Here is a 20,632-nt window from a genome sequence, read left to right on the forward strand (position 1 = left end):
CTATCAATATCCTACAGTCCCTGGGCGATGGAAATCTTTTTTGGGTCGAGATCGTATTCTTTCCAACCCACTTTCCTCCCGACCATCACCGTCTCTCTAGAAGCTTTCTACAAAACAACTCACTATCAAGCACAGATTCTTACCTATCACAAATTTCTTTACTTCCGAGACGACGTCTCGATCCCTTTGAATTCCACCAGAGTCTCCGTTGATGAGAGTACTGACGAGACTTCACAACATCTTGCTGTTGACTGGAAGCGCTCATCCCCTTCGGCCGTCGTCGTACTTCGCTAGACCGGATTCCTTCTCATCCAAGACGACAACGGAATCGCGTTGTAATTCTGCGGCATCTGGCAAACGGACGATCATGTCAGCATCTACCAATTCCTGGGTCGCTAATGATCCGGAGCAAATTGCGGAAGCCAAAAAACTCGAAATATGGCCGTTGGATGAACACAATGCGGCTTTGCTGAACGAGGTTCACCCACGTGGCTACGTACAATCGTCTGAAATACCTCACGAAGTCTATGACTTGATTGCTATTGGAGCAGGCGCGGGGGGACTCGTGTCCGCTAAACAGGTATGTACAGTCCACGTGCTTCTACGCTTATTTTCAATAGTCTCCCTCACCCCCACAGTTTCTGTACAAACAAGTCCGCTCGAAGAGGGGCCAAGAGCGCCTTGATTTCAGAAAAACTAGCTGGTGGTGATTGCCTCAACGTGGGATGCGTGCCTTCGAAGGCGCTGATACGAGCCGCCAGGGCCGTTGCCGAAGTGAGACGCTCCGCTGACTTCGGTGTCATTCTCAGCGAAGAGTCCGGGTGGACTTTGCTAAGATTATGGAACACTTACGAACGGCGCGGACCAAGATCTCTCCCGCGGATGGACACGCGGGAACTACTGGTACGGGTGCACATGTTTTTCAGGGCCGTGGACGTTTCACCGGTCCTGATACCATTCAAGTCGGCGAGACCGTTTTGAAGTTCAAAAAGGCAGTTGTTGCAACGGGAGGTCGTCCAGCAATTCCTGGTATTCCGGGGCTGAAGGAGTCACCCCATACGACCAACGAAATTCTGTTCAATCTCCAAGTTCTGCCACCTAGGATGGTGATTTTAGGTGCCGGGGTGGTGGCGCTGGAAATGGCTCAGTGCTTTGCCACCTTTGGTTCCAAAGTCACTGTACTACAGCGATCGGAGCCTTTATTTGCTTCAAAGCAAGGTGATGCTGAAGCGGCACACATATTACAACAAGAGTTGGAAAAATCTGGCGTGCACTTTCTGACCGGATCCATCACACGAGTCGAAACGTTGCGTGATAAAACGGATGATCCTCTGGAGTTGCCTTTGCTCAAAGTAACGGTCAATACTGATGCAGACCCGGTCGATCTGGAATGCGAATGTCTGCTGGTGGCGGCCGGCAGAGTAGCTAATGTGGAAGACGTGGGTCTCGAGGAAGCGGGTGTCGAATATGAACTAGGTAAAGGCATCAAAGTCAACGACTTGACCCAGTCTGTGAGCAATCCAAACGTATACGCTGTTGGTGATTGCGTCGCAGGAGTACCACAGCTTACACACATGAGTGGAGAAATGGCCAAGATGGTGGTGCAGAATTCTCTCTTTGAAGATGATTGGAAATTGAGCAGTTTGGTGGTTCCTGCCGTCATGTACACCGAACCCGAGTACGCTACAGTGGGACTTTATTCCGAGGCCAACGCCGACAAGCAGGAAATAGAGGTCGACACTTACCGCGCTGGCTTGGAGCATAACGATCGTGCTATTTTGGAAGGATCAAACGTTGGTTTCTGCAAAATCTTTTGTCGGAAAGGAACGGATGAAATAGTTGGCGCTACGATCGTAGCGGAACGCGCCGGTGAAATGATCAACGAAATCAGTCTCGCCATCAAAAATGGACTTGGTCTGCGAGCGATCGGACGAAACATTCATTCATACCCTACAACTGGCGAAGCCGTGATGGGATGTGGCATCCAATATATCAACTCTCACTGGAAAACGTTGGACTGACGGTAACTGTTCGTTGACGGATTCATGAGGCGCTAGTCTAGACAAGGATCGCGCCTTTACCGCTCATCTAGCACGAGTCCAATTTCCATGATTGCAAGATAGTGGCCCAATATGTACTTGTATATAGTACCTCGTTTCACCTACTTGTCTGACAGGAACAATAGTCTGGGGGAACGGTATCACAGTCAAGTAGGTAGTTTTCGGCCTTGCCACGATAGAGTGAGTGAACCGCAAGCTCGATTGTGATTCACAGTCACACAATTTAGTTCACGCGTATCTTTGCAAGTTCCGTGTTCGCTGTCCATTGGTGAGTGTCCAAAACGGCCGATAGAATAGCATCTTTCGGTGAGTCCATGGCACCCGACCAAACATCAAAGCGAAGTCTTTGAGAACCCCGTCCATGACGCTTTATCAAGTTTCTGTTTGAGCTGGACGAAAAAATAGTCGCATCAATGGTTGCTTCATTGTTGTTGTCTGGACGCTTTTCGACCACCTGTCGGCTTACTGTTAGACTCGGTACCACGATCTCGCGCCGACTCGGATCTTCCGCTGGCCGAATACGGGTTGCCGTCGTTGGTAGTGGGCGAATGGGACAGATTCGTGCCTCACTATTGTGTGCCAACCCTCGTTTCGACTTGGCGGGAATCGTGGACACCAACGGTGATTGTGCCCGCCGACTAGGAGAGAAACATGGGGTACGCTGTCGAACGTCTCATCCACAGTGATCGACGGCGTTTGGGCGTTTACGGTTAACATGCTCTCAATTCGTTCATTCCACTGTCTACAGGTAAATTTTTACGACAGCCTGGAGGCAGCCACGGCTGAGAATGACTTGGACGGCTTGGTAATTTCGACGCCTACCTTTACCCACGAAAGCGTAATCCGACATGCGGGTGTTCACCAAACTTCGGTCTTTACCGAAAAGCCCGTCGACGAGACGGCTGACAAAATCGAAGCTCTGTTTGAGTACGCACACGGAGCGGGGATAGATCTGTGCTGCGGTTTCCAACGACGTTTCGATCCGTCGTACGTTGCAGCCACAGCGGCCGTACAAGAGGGCCAAGTGGGTACTCCCATCATGGCCAGTCTCTTCTTTGCCGACCACCCCTCACCTCCGAAAGACTTTCTGCTCAACGGTGGCAACATTTTCATGGATTTGGCGGCGCACGACGTGGATTACATTACACACACCTTACAGGATGAAGTGGTCTCGGTGTACGCCTCCGGTACCTCCTCCGACAAAGACTTGACGGCCGCCGATGTGCAGGACAACGCCACTATGATGATGAATTTTCAACAAGGTACGTTTGAAAGGTGATAGGAAGCATCTGCATTACGGTGCTTACTATGGACTATTGTGTTCCAACGGTACACTTTTGAATGTCACGTAGGGGCCGTGGTGACGTTGTTCATGAGTCGTTCCGCCACTTACGGCTACGACCAACGCTGCGAAATTTTCGGGCCCCGCGGTCTCGTGTCCGTCGGCAACATTCATGCCAACACGGCGGTTATTTCCAATGCCAACGGCATTCGCCATTCCCGTTGGCAGTATTCGTTTCCGGAACGCTTTGCCGCGGCGTTTGCCTTGGAAATGGATGCCTGGGCAGATGTCTTGGAAAAGGGGTGGACGTGGCCCGTGACGGCGGCGCAGTGTGTACGGGTCCAGCGAATCGTGGACGCGGCACGGCTTTCGGCCGCACAAGGCAGTGTGGTGACGGTGGAAGCCTACAACGAATCGCGTCTCGACTAGAATAGATACAATATATGGATGTGGTTTGTCCCTAGAATGAGATGCCACTGTAGGCTAGTGCCAAGAAGAAGAGCTCCGGACGTCGCGTATATACATTTGTAGTAGATTGGCACTGTGTAGTAAATTGGCGTGTGCATACTAGTAGATATGTTCATGTGTGTGTGTGTGTGTGTGCGTGTCTACCAGTCAACGGGTAGGTAGGTCCGTCTACTCGATACTGGTTGTTGTCACCAAAAGAGGAACAGTGTGTACTGACCAACGTGGGCGAGGTTAGCCCGGGACGTTGTCCACGGGGTAGTTCCTCCGTACGGGAGACTGTCCCGTACATTTTGGCGCGCCACTGAGCTGCTACCCGACCGGCGCGCTACTCCACCAATCCCATGACGCATTCTCAACACGACATAGAGTATACGGACGTCCGGGCGCGCCAGGATCCGAAACTCCCGCCACCAGGCGCGTAGCGTCGTCCATGCGGGTGAGGCGCGACGAGACGAGCGCTCACTCCCGTTGCCATTTACTTCTCGAGAACGGCTGCGGAGGGTCGATCGATAGCACCATGGGGAACGTCCGTCGCTCCAATCGGACTCGCAAGGCCACGTATACCGTATACGACGATGCCAAGGCTCAACGCGATTCAATCGATTCCACCGAATCACGGTACGTCCGAAACAACGAGAGATGATTGATACGAGCGTTAACGATTGCACGGTACCCTTGTGCCGCATTTTCATTCCTGATCCTGGTACTGTCGTGCACCGTACCCTTGTGCTCGTACTCGTCACTCACATATCGTGGTGTCCTTGTCTTGACAAATTGTTAGAAAAAAGAGGCGCTTGACTATTGACGACGACTCCGTGGACGAAGACGCCGAATCCCGGACGGCACTTTCTGTCGCGGCAGAGCCGGAAGACGTGTCCGATAACGACGATAACGACAACGTAGAGTCCTCCTCGGACGAAGAAGAAGCGGACGCGGGCCCTCCACAGGAATCCGGAACGACGAAATACTCGTCACGTTCCCGTGCTACTTCCTCGCAACCCCGCCAAATCCGAGCCCATCGGGCTGTCGCCAAACCTTCCACAAAGCGCCGTGGCGGTGCCGCGTCCATGGCAGCGATCACCACGACGAGTCGTCGAGCAGCACAGACGGTACTGCAAGGCTTGGCGGGAAAAGTCCTGGATCCTGTAGTCGAAACGCCCGAGACTTCCTTACTCGCGGCCTTGCTACAGCAAGCCCACGACAATCCCACGCACCGTCGTTCCGGGGGGAGCTCAACCCCGATAGAAACCAATTTGCAGCGCATCGCGCTCACGGTCCTACACGAACACGACACTCATCCCAATCGTGCGCAAATTTCTCTCCTCAATCTGCTCTTTCGATCCGTTGGTGGTGGGGTACACACGCTTTTGGATCCGGAGGAGGTTGATTTGGAAAGTCTCTCGGATGAAGCATGGGAAGACCTCGTTACCAAGGTATTGGTAGACATGCAACAAACACCCGCTGATCTCGTCTTGTTCTGTGCCGATCCCAACGGAACCGGCGGAAAAAAGGCTTCGGTCGGTGTTCGGGAATACCGCAAAGTCTATCGGGCCTTTTGGAACGTCCTCGGGGCGACTGCTCTGACCATGACGACTCGGACAAAGTCCCTTGCCACCGACGCTGCTCGTGACCACGACTCGGACACGGACGAAGAATCCTTCGACGCCAGTGCCCGCTTTCAGGTGGAACTTGTTCGCGACATGGTCGCCCGCGTGGTCGAAATTGTCGGGGTTGGTCAACCCGACATTCGGGCCGCCGCCTCCGTCGCCATTTACAGTCTCTCGATCGCCATCTTGTCCCACACCGTCACACTCCGCACCAAACTCGAAGCCGCGCAAAGACAGCTCGCGACGGCCCAACGCAGCAAACAAAAACGTAAGGCACACGCCCTGCAGGCGCAGATTACGATTTGGACCCGCACAACGGAAGATCTCGAAGATATCGTAAAGGAAACGACCATGGGGGTTTTTCTCAAACGGTATCGCGACTCCAATCCACACATCCGAGCCGAATCCTTACATGTATTGTCGAGATTTACCCTCACTCGGCCGGATATCTTCCACAAGGCTACCTTTCTTAAGTATCTGGGTTGGATGCTCAGCGATAAGGAAGCGGTCGTACGGGAACGCGCTTTGGATGGTTTGATGGAACCTTTGTTGGTCGCACCCACCACCAGCGGTAAACCGTTGTTTTCGAAAATTGACGTTAGCGACATGCGCTCGGTCGTGGACAAATTCGCCACGCGCTTGGCCGATTGCGTTTTGGACGTCGACACGAATGTCCAAGAAAAAGCCATGAATTTCTTGCTCAATCTTTCCCGCCAAGGCCTGTTGGATAGTTTGGAAGATGATCAGGTGTGGGAGCAGATTAATTTACGGGCACTGGCGGAAGATGCCACCCCCATCGTACGTCGGGACGCACTCTTCTTTGTGACTGAGCAGCTCGAGGCCTTTGATAGCGGATCGACAAAGTTGGAATCAAATGTCACGGAACGCATCCATGAACTCGTTGTATGGTACGCACCGTTATTTTTACGTTCCAATCGGCTCGGGTAGATCAACACTTGTTTCTTTTTTGCTAACCAGACGATGCTTTTTATCAGGGTGGCGCATAGTTTGGCTGATGGGAATATTCCTTTGGAGCATATTCGCTTTGATCTGGTCGGGTTTATAGTTGTCTCTCTACGGGCATCTCCAGAGCTTAAGCCGATTATCTGCAATTGGCCCGTGCTTCTGAAAGGCCTACAGCGCGACAAGTCGAGTACACCCAAAAGCAAACACGATCGGAGAATGCTGGCTGTGCAGCAACGCGTCCTTTTAGAAATGTTGATACGCTCGGTCGAATTGGAAGTGCGAGCGGTAGCCAAGGATGGACTAATGGTACAGCATGTCGATCCAGATCTTTTGGCTGTTCAAGAGTCGGAAGATACGAACCTACTACCATCGCGGAAGAAAAGTAAAGGGGACTCGTCCCACGAGGAGTTGACGGTTGCGTTGCTTCGAGCTCTTCCTGATCTCTTGGATTTGTTCAAGACTGACTCTTCTGTGTTGGAGTTGCTTACCGGACTTCCTCCATATTTTTGTAAGTTTCCCAAGTAATTGCCTCTACTATTTGGTCACAGTACGGAAAACTTACTCCATTCACCTGATGCAGTGCCGAGTGTTTTTAACCTACCAAACCGGAAGCAAGACTTTTGCACATTGATTTCTAAACTATCAAAAACCTTTCTTGAGGCGACGGACAGCAACGTCCTTTTTAACTGCGCCCTGGCACTTTCATGCCTTGCTAAGGACGACCATGCGCGAAGTGGTGATGCATTCCTGGAGTTGCAGGCCACCACCACTGCGATTCAAGTTCGACTTAGCAAGTTGTTTGAAAGGAAAGCTGACATTTTGACGTCGGACAGTCCCAAAGGGGACAATCTGATAGATACGGAGCACGCAATCGGACTCTGTCTTCGTCGACTTCGCATCTTATCGAAGCGCTGGGATATAGCAGATCTTCTTGTGGACGGTAAGACGAAGGCAAATTCCGTTGCTGAGTTGGAAAAGCTCTGCATTGACATTGTACGTGTTGTTGCCAATGATCTTCGTATCCGAGAAGTCAAGAATACCGATGAAGTTGACAATAACAATACACCAGACATTCCGAAAGTGTGGCTAGATCAAGACAAACGGGTACACTCACTTGTGGCAGAGTCAGCATCAGAGGCGTTGTCTTTCCTCCTCAGTGCAACTGCTTGGCGATTGAAGATCGAGGTGGACGATTTGGCAATATCTGCGGAAGCTCCCAAGAAATCCAACGGGCCAGAGATTGTTGTTAGAATGCGAGATAGTCTGATAAAGCTGGTTGTCTTATGCTTTGAGCAATACGTCGAACTCGACGAGGGAAATTCTGTTTATTCCGAAGAGCATTTCGCTTTTGCAGAAAAAGTACAGAGTCATGCTGGTACCATTGCTGGAGACCTCCGCTCCCTGTTTCCCAAGCAATGGAGCGCTGCAGTATCACCGAAACTTCGATCGTTTGCATTTACGGAAGACGGCCACGTTGTCGGTGGTTTTGTTCGTTTTTTGAAGTCTCAAGAACACCGGGTACGGATACTGATAGTGTTATCAGCATGCGTGTTTTTAACTGCTGCCTTGCTCATCTTACGAAAATGTTCTTTTTTTTTCGCACAGCTTCGAGCCAACGAGAAAATGAACGTTGAAGATCGCTTTGCAATAGAACAGCTGTTGCTTCCTATTGCTCGTGGTCTTTCAGCTAATTGGAAGGACGGTATCCGTCGAGAGGCTGGTGCTGTTCTGTCTCATATTACGGGAAGTGGACGAATCGCCCGCTGTACTGTCTCGTCTTTGTCACGGGTTCTGAAGAGAATTGAGCCAGGTAAGCTTGCTTAAGAGGTTTTTCTGCTGATTTTCATTACAGCAAGCTTACTCACTTTCTTATGAAATAGTTCGATTTCTGGAAGCCCACATGGCCTGTCTTCGCCAAGACTTCGACGACTGGGCGGCGTCGGAACCCGAGGAATTGGAGAGTGACCATCCAACCGAAAAAGAAATGGTCGCATACGATGAAAAAGAAAAGGAACATGCTGCTAAGGTAGGTCTTTTCACGAAGTGGTTTTTTCGTTCTGCACTACTGCGCACACAATTGCTCATAGATTCTACTCTGGTTTAGTTCGACATGATTGAACAACAAGCTCAACGGCTCTCAGCATCTTTGGGCGTTGGCAAGCTTAGAGAAAAGTCGTTAGGTCCCGCTCTACTCGGATTCGTTAGAGAAGGCGCTCGGGTTGCCTTTTCCACGGATGTGCCCGGATACGAGGAGGAACTTCCTTTGGGAGCTCGCCTCCCTTTTTTGCGTATTGTGAGCAAGTAAGTCGTGCTGATTCGTGAAATGAATGTACGAGTCTTCAAAGGCCGCTGCTTACGGTTTACTTTATCCAGGTATCTCAATTGGATTCGTCGGGATGAAAACCAGCTTCAAACGCTCAGGCAGGATTTCAATGAAATGGAGAAGAAGCTACGAAGCGAATCTGAGTACAATGATATATACGAAGATGATCTAGCGACTATTGAAGAATTTCGCCTCGCCGGCGATCTCGGTAAATATCCCTTCAACAAAAATGCCAAAACAGACGCGATGGATGACGGCTCCTTTTCTGCGGAAAGTCTCGACTCGCGAACCCGCCCACGCATGTCAATAACAAGCAATATCAGCAGTATCAGGTCCAAAATGTCTGCGACTCAAGCGTCTCTTTCCCCTCTGTATGAAGAAGGCGACGGGGATCGAGATTCTGACGATGTCGGGGATGATGCTCATGGGTCCACCAATGACTACGCTTCAACCCACGCCTCAACCCACGCCTCTAACCGTTTCGAGTCCGAGTCTGTCAGCACACGCTCTTCGTTGACCTCTCATCCATAGCTGTTCGTTGGTGGAACAACTCATGTGTGACGACGATAAGGAAGACCTTTATGTCAAGAAGCACTTGAAAGAGAGGACTTGAGCTCAAATATCATTCAAAATCAGTTCCGTTTTTACAACACATACTCCGTAATGTAAAAATATCGATACGTGTCCCATATCAACAGTAAAAACGAAGCGCATGGGGAGCCAACATCTAAAGCAATGACACCGTCGACCTAAGAATAGTATAAGTACTTTTCTAGCCGCTTGATAGATGATTTACTGTTAGACCTTCTCGCAGGCCTTCCTGTCCATTTGAAATGAAAAAATCTATGTCGCTATGACTTCTATCTACCTATCACAAATGAACAGATTGCTTGCGACGGACATACCATGTCCTTAATTAAGGAAAAACGTTGGTCGTGTAGACACTCTAGTATTTACGTGAAGCATAAACAACAGGAATAGAAAAATGAATGACACCTGACAATTTCTGTTAAGAAGGGGTCTGCGACTTCCTGGAGAGTGAGAAAACAGCGAACATCCCTCCCCCCACATAAAATCACACCGGCAACGATGGCCTTGAACCTTTACGAAGCCGAATGTTCCCACAGCAACCACAGGACAAGAAATCATGGCGGGCCAATAGCGAAGAGAAACCAAATAATGACACAAAAAGGTCTTGGAATCACAGCGAAGTCGCTAAATATTCAAACGGTACACGATGTGATGGTTGCGGTAAGCAGCCTTTCTTGCGAGCGGACGGAAGCGAAGTAATCTTGAAAAAATGCTCGCGTTGTCGGAGCGTCGCATACCACAATGTCGACTGTCAACGAAGCCACTTTAAACAGCACCGGCCGGTATGTCTTGCACTGTTGGGAAATTGCAAAGCGGCGGATGTAGATACTGCCCGACTCAAAAGTAATGTCAATGAAGATTATGTGATATTGGAGCGAGGTGGCAGGGGGAAGTGCTTAATTGCCAGTCGGGAATACGCTCGCGCTGAAGTCTTTTGGAATAGCAATCAACCGTTCTTTGAGCCTTTTGTGCCACCCGTTCTAATTGCCGGGGCCCGTCGACAAAAGTGTGCCGTTTGTTTTGGAAGGCTACGCGGACCGTCCCACTTGTCGGAACACGGCGGTGTTCACATGTGTCAATTGGAAAAATTCCCCGTTTCAGTATGTTCCAAGGCTTGTATAGAAAAGGCTCAATCTTGGCTTGGAGAAGAAATTTGCTGCGTCGAGTCGGTAACACATATTCCCGTTCTTCTTCCGACAGCTATTCTTATCTACAGACTGATGAGGGCGGTTGTATTGAATGAAGTATCCTGGGACGAGCTCGCAAAAATGCAAACACACAGTACCCTTTCGGATCCTTGCGCTGAGGCCCATGAACACGCTGTCCGAATGACTGCTGCTGCCATGTTGAATAACACATTTCCCATTAGAGCGCAAACTTTGAGGGCCAAGCAACTGTCAGAGCTATTGTCAAGAGTGAAAGTCAACGCCTTTACTATTTCTGACGAAAGCGGCTACGGCATAGGGGTTGGGCTATTCAAAACCGCGCACCGGATTAATCATAGCTGTATCCCCAACGCAATACAATGCTTCCTCTACGGAGAACCAGGACATATCCCCTCTTTGCGTTTGACCGCAAAAGTATCTATTCGAGCGCAAGACGAAGTTACCATAAGTTACATCGACCATAACCTTGACCGCCGTGATCGACAGGACTTGCTCCGAAAAGACTATCAGTTCCGGTGTAGATGTGAACTGTGCGGATCGTGACGAGGAGCACATTACAACATTTGTACGAAGCTTCAAGTTGAGCAATGTAATCGTCGCGAAGAAGCGTATCCTGAAAGCTACTACTACTTCTACTTTGCAGATGCGAACTTAACAGTCGATGAGAACCTCAAGTATAGACAACCCAACGCTTACATTGTTATTTGGTTTCTGATTACAGAGCCACTAACTGGCTTGATTCAAGACATGTTTTCACTTTGCTATTCAAAGACATCATGTACTATCATATCACAAAGAAATCTAGGGACAAGTAAAGCCCCGGAATGTCAAAACGTTGTCGATCCCATGGATCAGTCCGTTAAAAGCAAAAACATCGGCTTCAAGAACTCGCGTATCTCCATTAATGGTGACTCCACCGTTACTTCCAGTGATTGAGACGGTATCGCCCTGGAGTGTTGTGACATCCGCATTTCCAGACAAGGAGCTCGAATGAACAACCCCAGCAATAACGTGATAGGTCAAAATGTCAGTAAGAATTGCGGGGTTGGCACTCAAGCATTCTATGAGGCTTGCAGGAAGAGATTCGAATGCATTGTCGGTAGGAGCCAAGATTGTCAAGACGGTGTTATCATCACGAACAGTAGACTCTAGACCAGCAGCACTGATGAGGGACGTGAGTACGGAGAATTTCTCGAAAACCAAATATCGAAGAGATCTTGAAACAGCCATTGAGGTGGCAAAACTGCATCGATTATGTGAATGACACCATTGGATGCATCAACGTCAGTGGCGACAATTTCACTTCGCAGATCTCCAATTCTTGGAGAAGATCGGATGAAAATTCCTCGTCTGATCAAAATACGTGTTTTCTCGTCATTTCCCATCGTAATTCGTTGATTTTTCTCAATTGAAGACGAGCAAACCGTGGTACCAGCCACCACATGAAACAGAAGTACGTCCGCTAAGTGAAACGCAAATTCAGGATCAAGCAATCTGGAGAGAATGTTGCTGTCAAGATCTGCAAACGCATCGTCAGTAGGAGCAAAGACGGTAAACTCACCGTCTCCGGCGAGGACACCGTCCAAGCCAGTCAATCCAAGAGCAGCTACGAGCGTGTCAAAGTCAGAGCTACTGGATGCAATTTCTGCAATCGACGTGGTCGGTATTGCGCCACCAGAGCATGATTTTAAATTTCCATTTTTTTCACTCTTCTTTGAGGCTCGGCCTCCTTTCTTGCCACTTGCTTTACCACGTTCTCCCTTAGGACTTGGAGAGCCATTTTTCTTTAGAGCGCGGGTTGCGAAGCTATCTTTCTCATCTAAGACAATTTGGCTGTTTTCTCGTAAAACTGAGTGAGAATCAAGTAAGGAAGGCAAGAGAAAGGTGCGAGAGAAAAGGTCTTGGCAGAAGCCCATAGCTTCGCTTGAAACAACTTACTGTTCCCTTCGGAAAAAATAGCTTGGAGAAGGAGGAAAACGATAGCGGGAAATACGTTCATGTTTTTATTTCAGATTTCACCTAAAATGATTCGGGATAGCAGATCATGGCCACTTCCTCTCGGAGAACGTGGCATGCCCTAACAGTGAGCTTGCTTTCAATCAGCCTGTGGCAACATTCAAAACAAGCAGAAAATTCGTACCATTTCGTTTGATATTTAGAAGCGTGTTCATTTTTTCGATAGATCGAAAGTTGTGATCTGATCCCTGTTAGTTCATGGCAAGCCTGGCGGGAAACAAATTCAAATGCGAGTTCCATAGAAATGATGCCATGGAGTATTTATTATCCATCGATCTTTTTGAAGCTACGCAACGGAAACTCTCATAGAAATAGGTTCGAAATCAGCACGCTCCTGACATTTCATAGAATTGCCGGACGCGTGGTTCTGGATTTTTGAGTCATAAAGGTCTGCCGGTGTCAAATGTGGAAATGTGAACCGATGACGCACGAGTAGCGCTTTAATGTAATGGAAACTTAGTCTCCGAAGGGATCTAATTGCAAATTCAAAGTAAGTATTTTGGGGGTTGAACTTTGATAAAGTGTGTCGTCAAAACGTGTGATTCGCAATTACGTTTAATACTCAAAAGTTAGGAAGATACCCAGCATCGTGCCACGACAACGGTTGCATGTTGCGGTCGGAGCTAATTTTGAATAGTGAAAGACTTCACAGCGTAATGGCCATATACACGCTTCCATTTAATGTATGACCGTGTGTTACCTTAAGATTTTACGATTGTCTCTAGCCTGGTGTGATTCCTCGCGGAATCGAAGTTGTCATTTGTTGCGGAGCTGGTGGTAGAAAGGAGCGTGTGGCTGAAGAGCGCGACGTTTGGTCCGGCTGATACCACAAACGAAAGCCTCCAAATAATCTTGTGGGTGTTGATAAGTCACTACCAGGTATTTCTCCCAGTCCCAGTCTACCCGAGTTTGCGCCGCAAGCAAAGACTCTTCCTGAATGACTAACCAAAGCAATCGAGTCATAACCAGCGGTTGCCTGTAAAAAATGCGCTGTATGTTCGTTGGTACTAGATTCTGCTTGGCATGTCACCATCTCCGGCGACCACGCAATGTCTTCATTGCTAGCCCCATCGCTACCTCTATTCCGATTTTCAGATACGAGTCCTGCATTACTGCGTCGTCCCCATGCCAAGATACAACCTGACCGCAACGTGGCCACGGTATGTGCCCCACCTGCACTCACACTAACCACGGCGTCGTGACGCAAATTAGCTGGAAGTGCAATTTCAGAGGGTTCTTGAGCCTCGGTCACGTTCTTCCCAAGCCCAAGCATCCCATCGTCGCTGACACCAAACGAAAAGCACCGGCCCAAAGACGTAATCACAAAAGAACTGCGTCGCCCCAAGGATAGATTCACTGGGTATTCACCACTTTCACGAAAGAGAATGGTCGCAATTTGTGCATCATAATTTGATGTTCGTGATAAGGATGCTACGAATGAAGGAACAGGTACGAGTCGCACCGCAGACGCAAGCCTATGGCGTTCCGATAGATGATTGCGCCCAGCCATTGGTTGTTGGGGGAGCCCTAGGGCTCCGTACAAAGCGTTACCCCAAGTGTAGACTTCGACGTCACCCGATGCTCGACGAACCAAAGCTGCCGAGTGCTCAGCAGATGCCGCAATAGCGAAAATCCCTTGGGGAGGAGAAGACGCTGGCCAGGATCCTTCTGGCCTAACCTTGCAGCGGAGAGCCACTCGACGAGGGAGCAAAACGCATTCCATCTCATCAGAAGACCCTGGCTTGGATATTTTGGGACTGACGAGACCTATTTTGGTAAAATCATTGCGTCCAAAACCGTAGAGCTGATGGTGACAGATAGATTCCATTCCGTTGTGATGCGATGGACTTGAACTGGCTTTGTCAAATGACTGTGACTTGACGATACGTCGTTCTTCCGTTACGACGACGACGAGTGAATGATTAACACCCGCCGCACAGGCGATTGCTTTCCCACCGTTCTCTACCAAGGGCGTGACAATGCTCGGTGTCATTATGAAGCCACCGTGTACATGCCTTGGTGATTGTATTCCAATGCCAAGCTGCCCAAAGTCGTTAAGGCCGTACGAGTACAGAAGACTCTGCTGAGAAATGAGAAGCACGTGCGATCCAAGAGGATGTGCCGACACTTGCTTAACTTTGACTTGGGAAAAAGAAGGCAAGAAGGTCGGAACGCCGTGGCAAAAGGTCGAAAAGACATCATTTTGGGGAGACGTGAAAGGAGACATCGGTGAAGTAGGGAGCGACACTTTTCTGTGGGACGGAGGTGTTCTAGGGACCAAACTAACACGCTCCGGTATCATATCATTCCCCATTCCGTCTCCGCCATAATGAGAATAATCAAAGGATCGTATCGGGACGATACTTTGCTCGTCAAAATCCTCGTCCGCCGTGCCTTTGAGCGGAGGGCTTCGGAACACAGTTCTAGTTCGATTTTTGAGATTTTCTTTCCTTCGACGCGACAACGGCGATGCTGATGTAGGATTAAAATTACCGCCACCTCCGTACAGTTTGCCTCTATCAGAATCAATGGCGGCTCGAGATGGAGTATGCAAGGGCGACGCGACTTCGGCGGGAGCTCCACCCATGAGCCCACCACCTTGAGGACTTCTCCACGAACCGCAAAAGGCTTGGTCTTGTGCATTGGTTGAAAGATCGTCACATTCAGCGTCGCAGCACATCATTACGAGGTCGTCCTGCCAGCGGTATCCGTTCCAAGGGTCAGGTTCGTCTCCGGTAGGGAAAGGGCCCGTGCGGTCTCTACAGACAATTACGTCGCCATTGCTTGATACAAAGACCGATTCGGCCTTGGATAGCGCGATGGGGACCAGTTTACGGTGAACGAAAGATGCCTCTACTGACTGTGAGACACATTCTATACGCGAAGTGGAAGGATGTCTATGAGCTAGTGCTCTCACTGGCGTTTCCGACCGTTCGTTTTCCATACTTGCGTAGATTCGTCGGGTCGTTTTGGTCTTCTTTTCACAATCAATTGCCTGTGAACCGACAGCGAATATCTCTCTGTTCCGTTTCTTCCTGTGTTGTCGTCATGGAAAGGACACTTGTTTTGCTAATAGAACTCAGTGCCCTGTGTCAATGAACTGGTCAAATTGCAGTGACCGGAACCGAGGATACAGGACGCAGAGAACCGAGCAAGACAAAGCAAAACGGCATCAACTCCCGAGGCGGCCGGTGTTTTCCTCGCAGACGAGAATGTCACAAAATAGCATTGCTGCTCGAAGTGTGAAACACAAGCAGACATTATTATTTCTTTATCACATATGTAAGTTGAATTATCCGTGCTCAAGCCGGCGAAAACAAACCGTTTTTGAGCCGTTACGTTCGTAGCTTGGATGAACAAGGGCTCAGGACAGACGGTTGAATGAAAAAATGAGACGACGGATTGGAATGACACCGGCGATCGCATTCGGCGGGCACAACCGAAGCATCCCTAACAATCAAGACTCTCTTGATCTCTTACAGTCAACGTCATGCAGGATCTTGGGATCAAGCGTGCGAAAATGATACAGTAGACCGTTGTAGTTGAGTGACCTTCGAGCATGAAAAGCGCAAATACGATTCTCCGGCTGATCAGTCTCTTGGGTGTTTTGAGTGTGAATACACTTTCTTGTATAGTAGACCGCTATGTTGCACAACCCAACGACGAACTACTCTGGGACCGTAGTGGCAGCATGCTGCCAGACGCAGGGAAAATCCAGTGTCTTACGACGCCCAAAACAAAATGGACTCTGTCTTCGACGGATGGCATCTTTGTCGACGTTCCTGCCTTCGTTCCGGGTGATGTGCTGTCGGATTTACTGCGAGCCAAGCTGATAGGCGATCCCTATTTTGGGAGAAACTTTTGGACACAGAGAGAAATATGGATGGGAAAACCAAATGCCCTGCATAACAACACCGACGGGTACCACCAGCAACGTACTAGAATTTGGGTCTATGCAACTGATGTTGTTCTAGACGAGGATTCATTCCGGAACAAAAGCGTGGTGCTGATTGTGGAAGGAATAAAAATGGGCGCAACCTTCTTTTGGAATGGTGGTGTATTGGGGAATGCTACTAATCAATTTTCCCGTTATTCGTGGACAATACCTCGTGATTTGATACAGCTAGGCCTTGAAAGCTCCACAGAAACGACAGTGCACAAATTGACCGTGGCCTTCGATCCCTCCATTCCAACTAACGGCCGTTACATGGCTTGCTCCGGAGGCTGGGATTGGTCGTTGTACAGCCGAGCAACGGACGAACGTGGCTCGCGAGTCTTTTCCTTTGGTATCGTTAAGCCCATGTATGTTGCTGCGATCGAGTCCGCCGCAATATCGTCCGTACTGCCGCAAGTCTTTTACAAAGGAGCGTACTCGCGGACACCGCTGCATAATGGGCCAGAGTCCGATTTCGATATCTATTTGAACGTCACCATACGGTACGAAGCTGAGTCCGTAACACCTCTTTATTTACTTGTTGAGGCGGATTTTATGAACGGAACACTACGGCAACCCCTAAATGGTTATACCCAAGGCACGGCAATCGTCAGCCAGACAGTCACACTGCAAGCATCAAAGGAAACCGTTCAGCTTTGGTGGCCGAATGGCTTGGGAGAACAGCCTTTATACACCGTACGTGTCTCGCTACAAAGTTATCACGATGATCCGATCAAGTGGATGACTAGCCGGATAGGATTCCGGACTGTTGCGCTGGTTACGAACAACGAGACTGACGACACGACATTGCAGAGGATGCAGGACGGACAGGACGGATCAGGACACCATGGTATGTACTTTCGAGTTAATGGTGCTCTGGTTTATAGCCGCGGTGCCAACATGGTCCCGATGGATCAGTTAGAAGGACGCTGGACAAACCTGGGACACAGGGAATTGGTGCAGTCTGTAGCGGATGCAGGAATGAATATGCTTCGCGTCTGGGGTGGTGGTGCTGTACTACCCGACTCATTTTATGATGCCTGCGATGAGCTCGGAATTTTGCTTTATCATGATCTCATGTTTGTCGGGGAACAAAAGCATGGTGCTACGGTCACCGAAGGCGTGGAGCGCGAAATCGAGATAACGATTCAAAGGTTAGCTGAACATCCTTCTATTGTTCTTTGGAGTGGCTGCAATGAATGCACGTACGATGGAGGAAACATGGATGTCTATCAAAATTTCGTTCTTGCCGCCGTTGCCAACTTGGACAAATCGCGAGCTATTTGGCCAAGCAGTCCTTCGGACTACGGTTGGGAGTCAGGCGTCCGTACAATCGATGGTAGGCCGAACGGCAAACCCTTGTGTATCCGAAACACAACGGGAAAATCAGCATTGGAGACACACGGACCTTACCATAGAGGATTTTCACCAACCCATTCGGGCGTCAACGGTATGCTCACGAACAACACGTTTGAAAGCAAACTTCCTCCTGTGTTTTCTTTCGAAGGAGCTACAGGCCCAGCGCATCCAAACGTTTTTGTTTCCGAATTTGGGTCATCGGCGTTCTCCTCTTTCGAGTCCATGTCGGCATTGCTTCCTGTGCATGCTTGGGGCCTACATGGTGGAGAATTGCCGGACATTTGTGAGCCTGCTATTGGGGACGAAAGTCGATGCTACGGAGAAAATGCCATGGCCGAAAGAAACTATCCGTGTGATAATAAAATCCAAATATATTTCGGAAACGTGTCTCTTGACGACGTGGGTTCCGAAGCTTTCCAAAAGCAACTGTACATGTGCATGATAAGCCAAACACTTTGGCTGAAATCAGAAATTGAGACTCAACGTTCAAAGAACTCTCTGGGAACGTTGATTTGGCAACTAAACGAGAACTGGCCAACGGGTGGCTGGGGTCTGCTCGAATATGGATCTGGAAAAGGCTTGCCACTCCAAATTGTCGGGGGGAGATGGAAGCCAGTGTTTTTTATACTTCGAGATGCCCTGTATCGGGACGTGCTTGCGGCTTGTGGGTCCGAAGGAAATTGCTACGTTCAAAACTATGGGGTGTATGGAGTAAACGTTGTCGTAAATGTTGAAGCATGGAATTTCGCTCTCAGGAAGCCCATAAGAAGTAGTAGATGGGAAACATATTTAGAAGGTAATGCTGCCCAAACGCAACGATTCTCACTGAATTCTGAACTATTGCGAGATGCAGAGGTTGCTATTGTCAGAGTCACAGACAAGCGTGATGGGCGCGTTTTGATGAAGGAGAGTGCATATTTGTGGCAGGTTCCCCACAACCTTTCAGGATTGTTACTTCAAACACGTATAGGTCTGAAAATTCTGGAGTCCAGCCCACACCGTGTTCTGATGCAACTACAAACCAATAGGCTTGCTCTTTACGTTGTTTTGTCTAGTGCCGCAGATGGCAGGTTTACTGACAACTCGTTTCATTTGAGTCCGTTGCTGCCTAAGACTGTCGAGTTTAAAGCCGTACAGCCAAACGACCCGGTCGATGTGGAACATTTTCTGGGATCAATGAGGATTGAACATCTCGGAACATACTTTTCAGCAAAGTATGAAACGTCTGTACTTTAAAACTTTTTTTCCATGTTGACTGACAGTAAAGAGGAGTACACTGAAAGAAACACATTTTACTATATTTCACCGCTACGATCCTTACAAGAAGCACAAGGAAATTTAAAGGGTACCACTACACGTTTTCTCGAAACACGCGGGGAGCGAATCCGCTAGGATCACGATAGGTGCCTCCAAGCTGATCAAACCACATGAACAAATGTCCATAATTAAACTTGAAAAACTTGTGATGAACATGATGGTCAGCAGGAGTACCCAATCCGAGCTTTCGAAAAATGCCGTCCCAAGGAAAGACGTATTCGGAATGAATCAATGTCAGCCAGCATGCGTAGGACGAACCAAACGCCATGTACGTCCAAACATTGCAGTGTCGCACAAGGTTGGCGGTAACAAAGAGTGGAATAATAATCATGCAGAATGTGTCCATTAGTGATCCATTGAAGGCGTCGAACAGACGAGGATTGGTGAAGCGGTGATGCGGTTTATGCGACATTTGATAAAAGGCTGGTGATACAATGTGCTCGAGAACATGCATCGTGTACTGGATACCGTCTTGAAGAACCAAACACATAAATAGTTCTTTGTACTGAATAGTCCCTTCGAACGAGTAGTAGCTTTGTGGCATAAGCTTCAGCATCCAGGTTATTGCTAAGTAACCAATCAAAAGTACAAAGCCTTCTGGCTGACCGATATGGGTAAGAAGACCCTCGCGGAATATGTACTCTCGCGCTCCCTTGCTTTGAATCGACCGAGGGTCCGTACCCAAGTACCCAAACTTGAACAAATAAAAGAAAATCCATACAAATACCTGTCCCACGGCGACTGCTAGAATGCCCAGCACCAGACCAAGTGGCTTGGGTGCGCAATTTGATAACGTGTCGTAGACGTACCAGCTTTCGGGAAAAACTTGTCGATATGAAATCGGGGAGTACATCGACGAAAGAAGCAAAGGGACCGTCAGCATCAGAGGCCATACCAAAGCACCGCTCCAAGCGATCGCATTGGATACCCAAGAAAGTTCGTATGTCGACTTTGGTTCTTTCCCATGGACAACGTGCTCGATAATCTCATCGTCCGAAAGAGAGGAGTCCGACATCGCGTCGGAAGATGACGCCATCTGTTGCTGTTGTTTCTCGTTGTTTTCGACTCGATCTACCAGCATTTCGTTAAAATCTTTGCAACTTCGAGATTTTTGGTCATGAAGAGTATTGAGGTGCTCAAATGCAAAAAATGAAAGTTCGCTTTGTGACCCAGGCCTGAAACAGCCTGCTTCCGTTTGATTCGATTGGAAGGGGGAAATTCAGAATTCGCCATGGTCCAGCGCGCTACGAGACAAGACGCGAGAGCTGCCTGGAGTGTCGGGCAGGCTCGTCGTGACCAACTCAGATTCTTCTCCGTGGTCGATATGCGCCTGGCCGACGCCCCACACAATCGAAACCAGCCAAATCAGTCCCGTATAACAAGCCCCAGAGAACCTAAAGGTAGGTAAGAGCAAAAAGCAAACGTGAATGGGATTGGATGAGACACCTAACTGTGAGAGTAATGTACCATAACCAGACCGCCTTAAATTCGGTGTTTTGGACCAAAACACCGCAAACACCGCAAATAACACTTCCAAAAACAC

General features: G+C 49.0%; 6 protein-coding genes across 7 annotated transcripts; 3 read left to right on the top strand and 3 right to left on the bottom strand.

Moving 5' to 3' along the window:
• The first annotated feature begins 70 nt into the window (after positions 1 to 70).
• On the top strand, positions 71 to 2,163 carry PHATRDRAFT_19949 (predicted protein). The gene is made up of 2 exons (XM_002179588.1): positions 71 to 580; positions 655 to 2,163. The coding sequence occupies exon 2, from the start codon at positions 840 to 842 to the stop codon at positions 2,019 to 2,021; it is 1,182 nt and encodes a 393-aa protein (XP_002179624.1). The 5' UTR covers positions 71 to 580; positions 655 to 839; the 3' UTR covers positions 2,022 to 2,163.
• Positions 2,164 to 2,775: 612 nt separating this feature from the next.
• PHATRDRAFT_51869 (myo-inositol 2-dehydrogenase) lies at positions 2,776 to 3,771 on the top strand (the record flags this gene model as incomplete). Its single annotated transcript, XM_002179589.1, has 2 exons — positions 2,776 to 3,322; positions 3,413 to 3,771. 2 exons carry the CDS (start codon positions 2,776 to 2,778, stop codon positions 3,769 to 3,771), a joined length of 906 nt encoding a protein of 301 aa, XP_002179625.1.
• A 540-nt stretch (positions 3,772 to 4,311) lies between these two features.
• Positions 4,312 to 9,354, top strand: PHATRDRAFT_54417 (cohesin; the record flags this gene model as incomplete). Of its 2 annotated transcripts, none has more annotated exons than XM_002179590.1 (7): positions 4,312 to 4,428; positions 4,592 to 6,325; positions 6,413 to 6,891; positions 6,964 to 8,193; positions 8,264 to 8,409; positions 8,488 to 8,684; positions 8,757 to 9,354. In XM_002179590.1, the coding sequence occupies 7 exons, from the start codon at positions 4,328 to 4,330 to the stop codon at positions 9,235 to 9,237; spliced, it is 4,368 nt and encodes a 1,455-aa protein (XP_002179626.1). The 2 variants fall into 2 exon arrangements, with proteins under 2 accessions (XP_002179626.1, XP_002179627.1); XM_002179591.1 differs by having other exon boundaries at positions 4,328 to 4,428; positions 8,757 to 9,237.
• A 974-nt stretch (positions 9,355 to 10,328) lies between these two features.
• PHATRDRAFT_27077 (predicted protein) lies at positions 10,329 to 12,118 on the bottom strand (the record flags this gene model as incomplete). Its single annotated transcript, XM_002179796.1, has 2 exons — positions 10,329 to 11,514; positions 11,937 to 12,118. Coding segments are annotated over 2 exons (432 nt in total), but the record flags the coding sequence as incomplete, so codon positions are not given.
• Positions 12,119 to 13,159: 1,041 nt separating this feature from the next.
• On the bottom strand, positions 13,160 to 15,423 carry PHATRDRAFT_45492 (predicted protein; the record flags this gene model as incomplete). Its single annotated transcript, XM_002179797.1, has 2 exons — positions 13,160 to 13,469; positions 13,663 to 15,423. 2 exons carry the CDS (start codon positions 15,421 to 15,423, stop codon positions 13,236 to 13,238), a joined length of 1,995 nt encoding a protein of 664 aa, XP_002179833.1. The 3' UTR covers positions 13,160 to 13,235.
• Positions 15,424 to 17,074: 1,651 nt separating this feature from the next.
• Positions 17,075 to 20,300, bottom strand: PHATRDRAFT_45494 (predicted protein). The gene has a single exon (XM_002179798.1). The coding sequence runs from the start codon at positions 20,168 to 20,170 to the stop codon at positions 19,124 to 19,126; it is 1,047 nt and encodes a 348-aa protein (XP_002179834.1). The 5' UTR covers positions 20,171 to 20,300; the 3' UTR covers positions 17,075 to 19,123.
• Positions 20,301 to 20,632: the final 332 nt, after the last annotated feature.

This window comes from Phaeodactylum tricornutum, chromosome 7, assembly GCF_000150955.2.
Source record: "Phaeodactylum tricornutum CCAP 1055/1 chromosome 7, whole genome shotgun sequence".
Lineage (NCBI taxonomy): Eukaryota > Bacillariophyta > Bacillariophyceae > Surirellales > Neidiaceae > Phaeodactylum > Phaeodactylum tricornutum.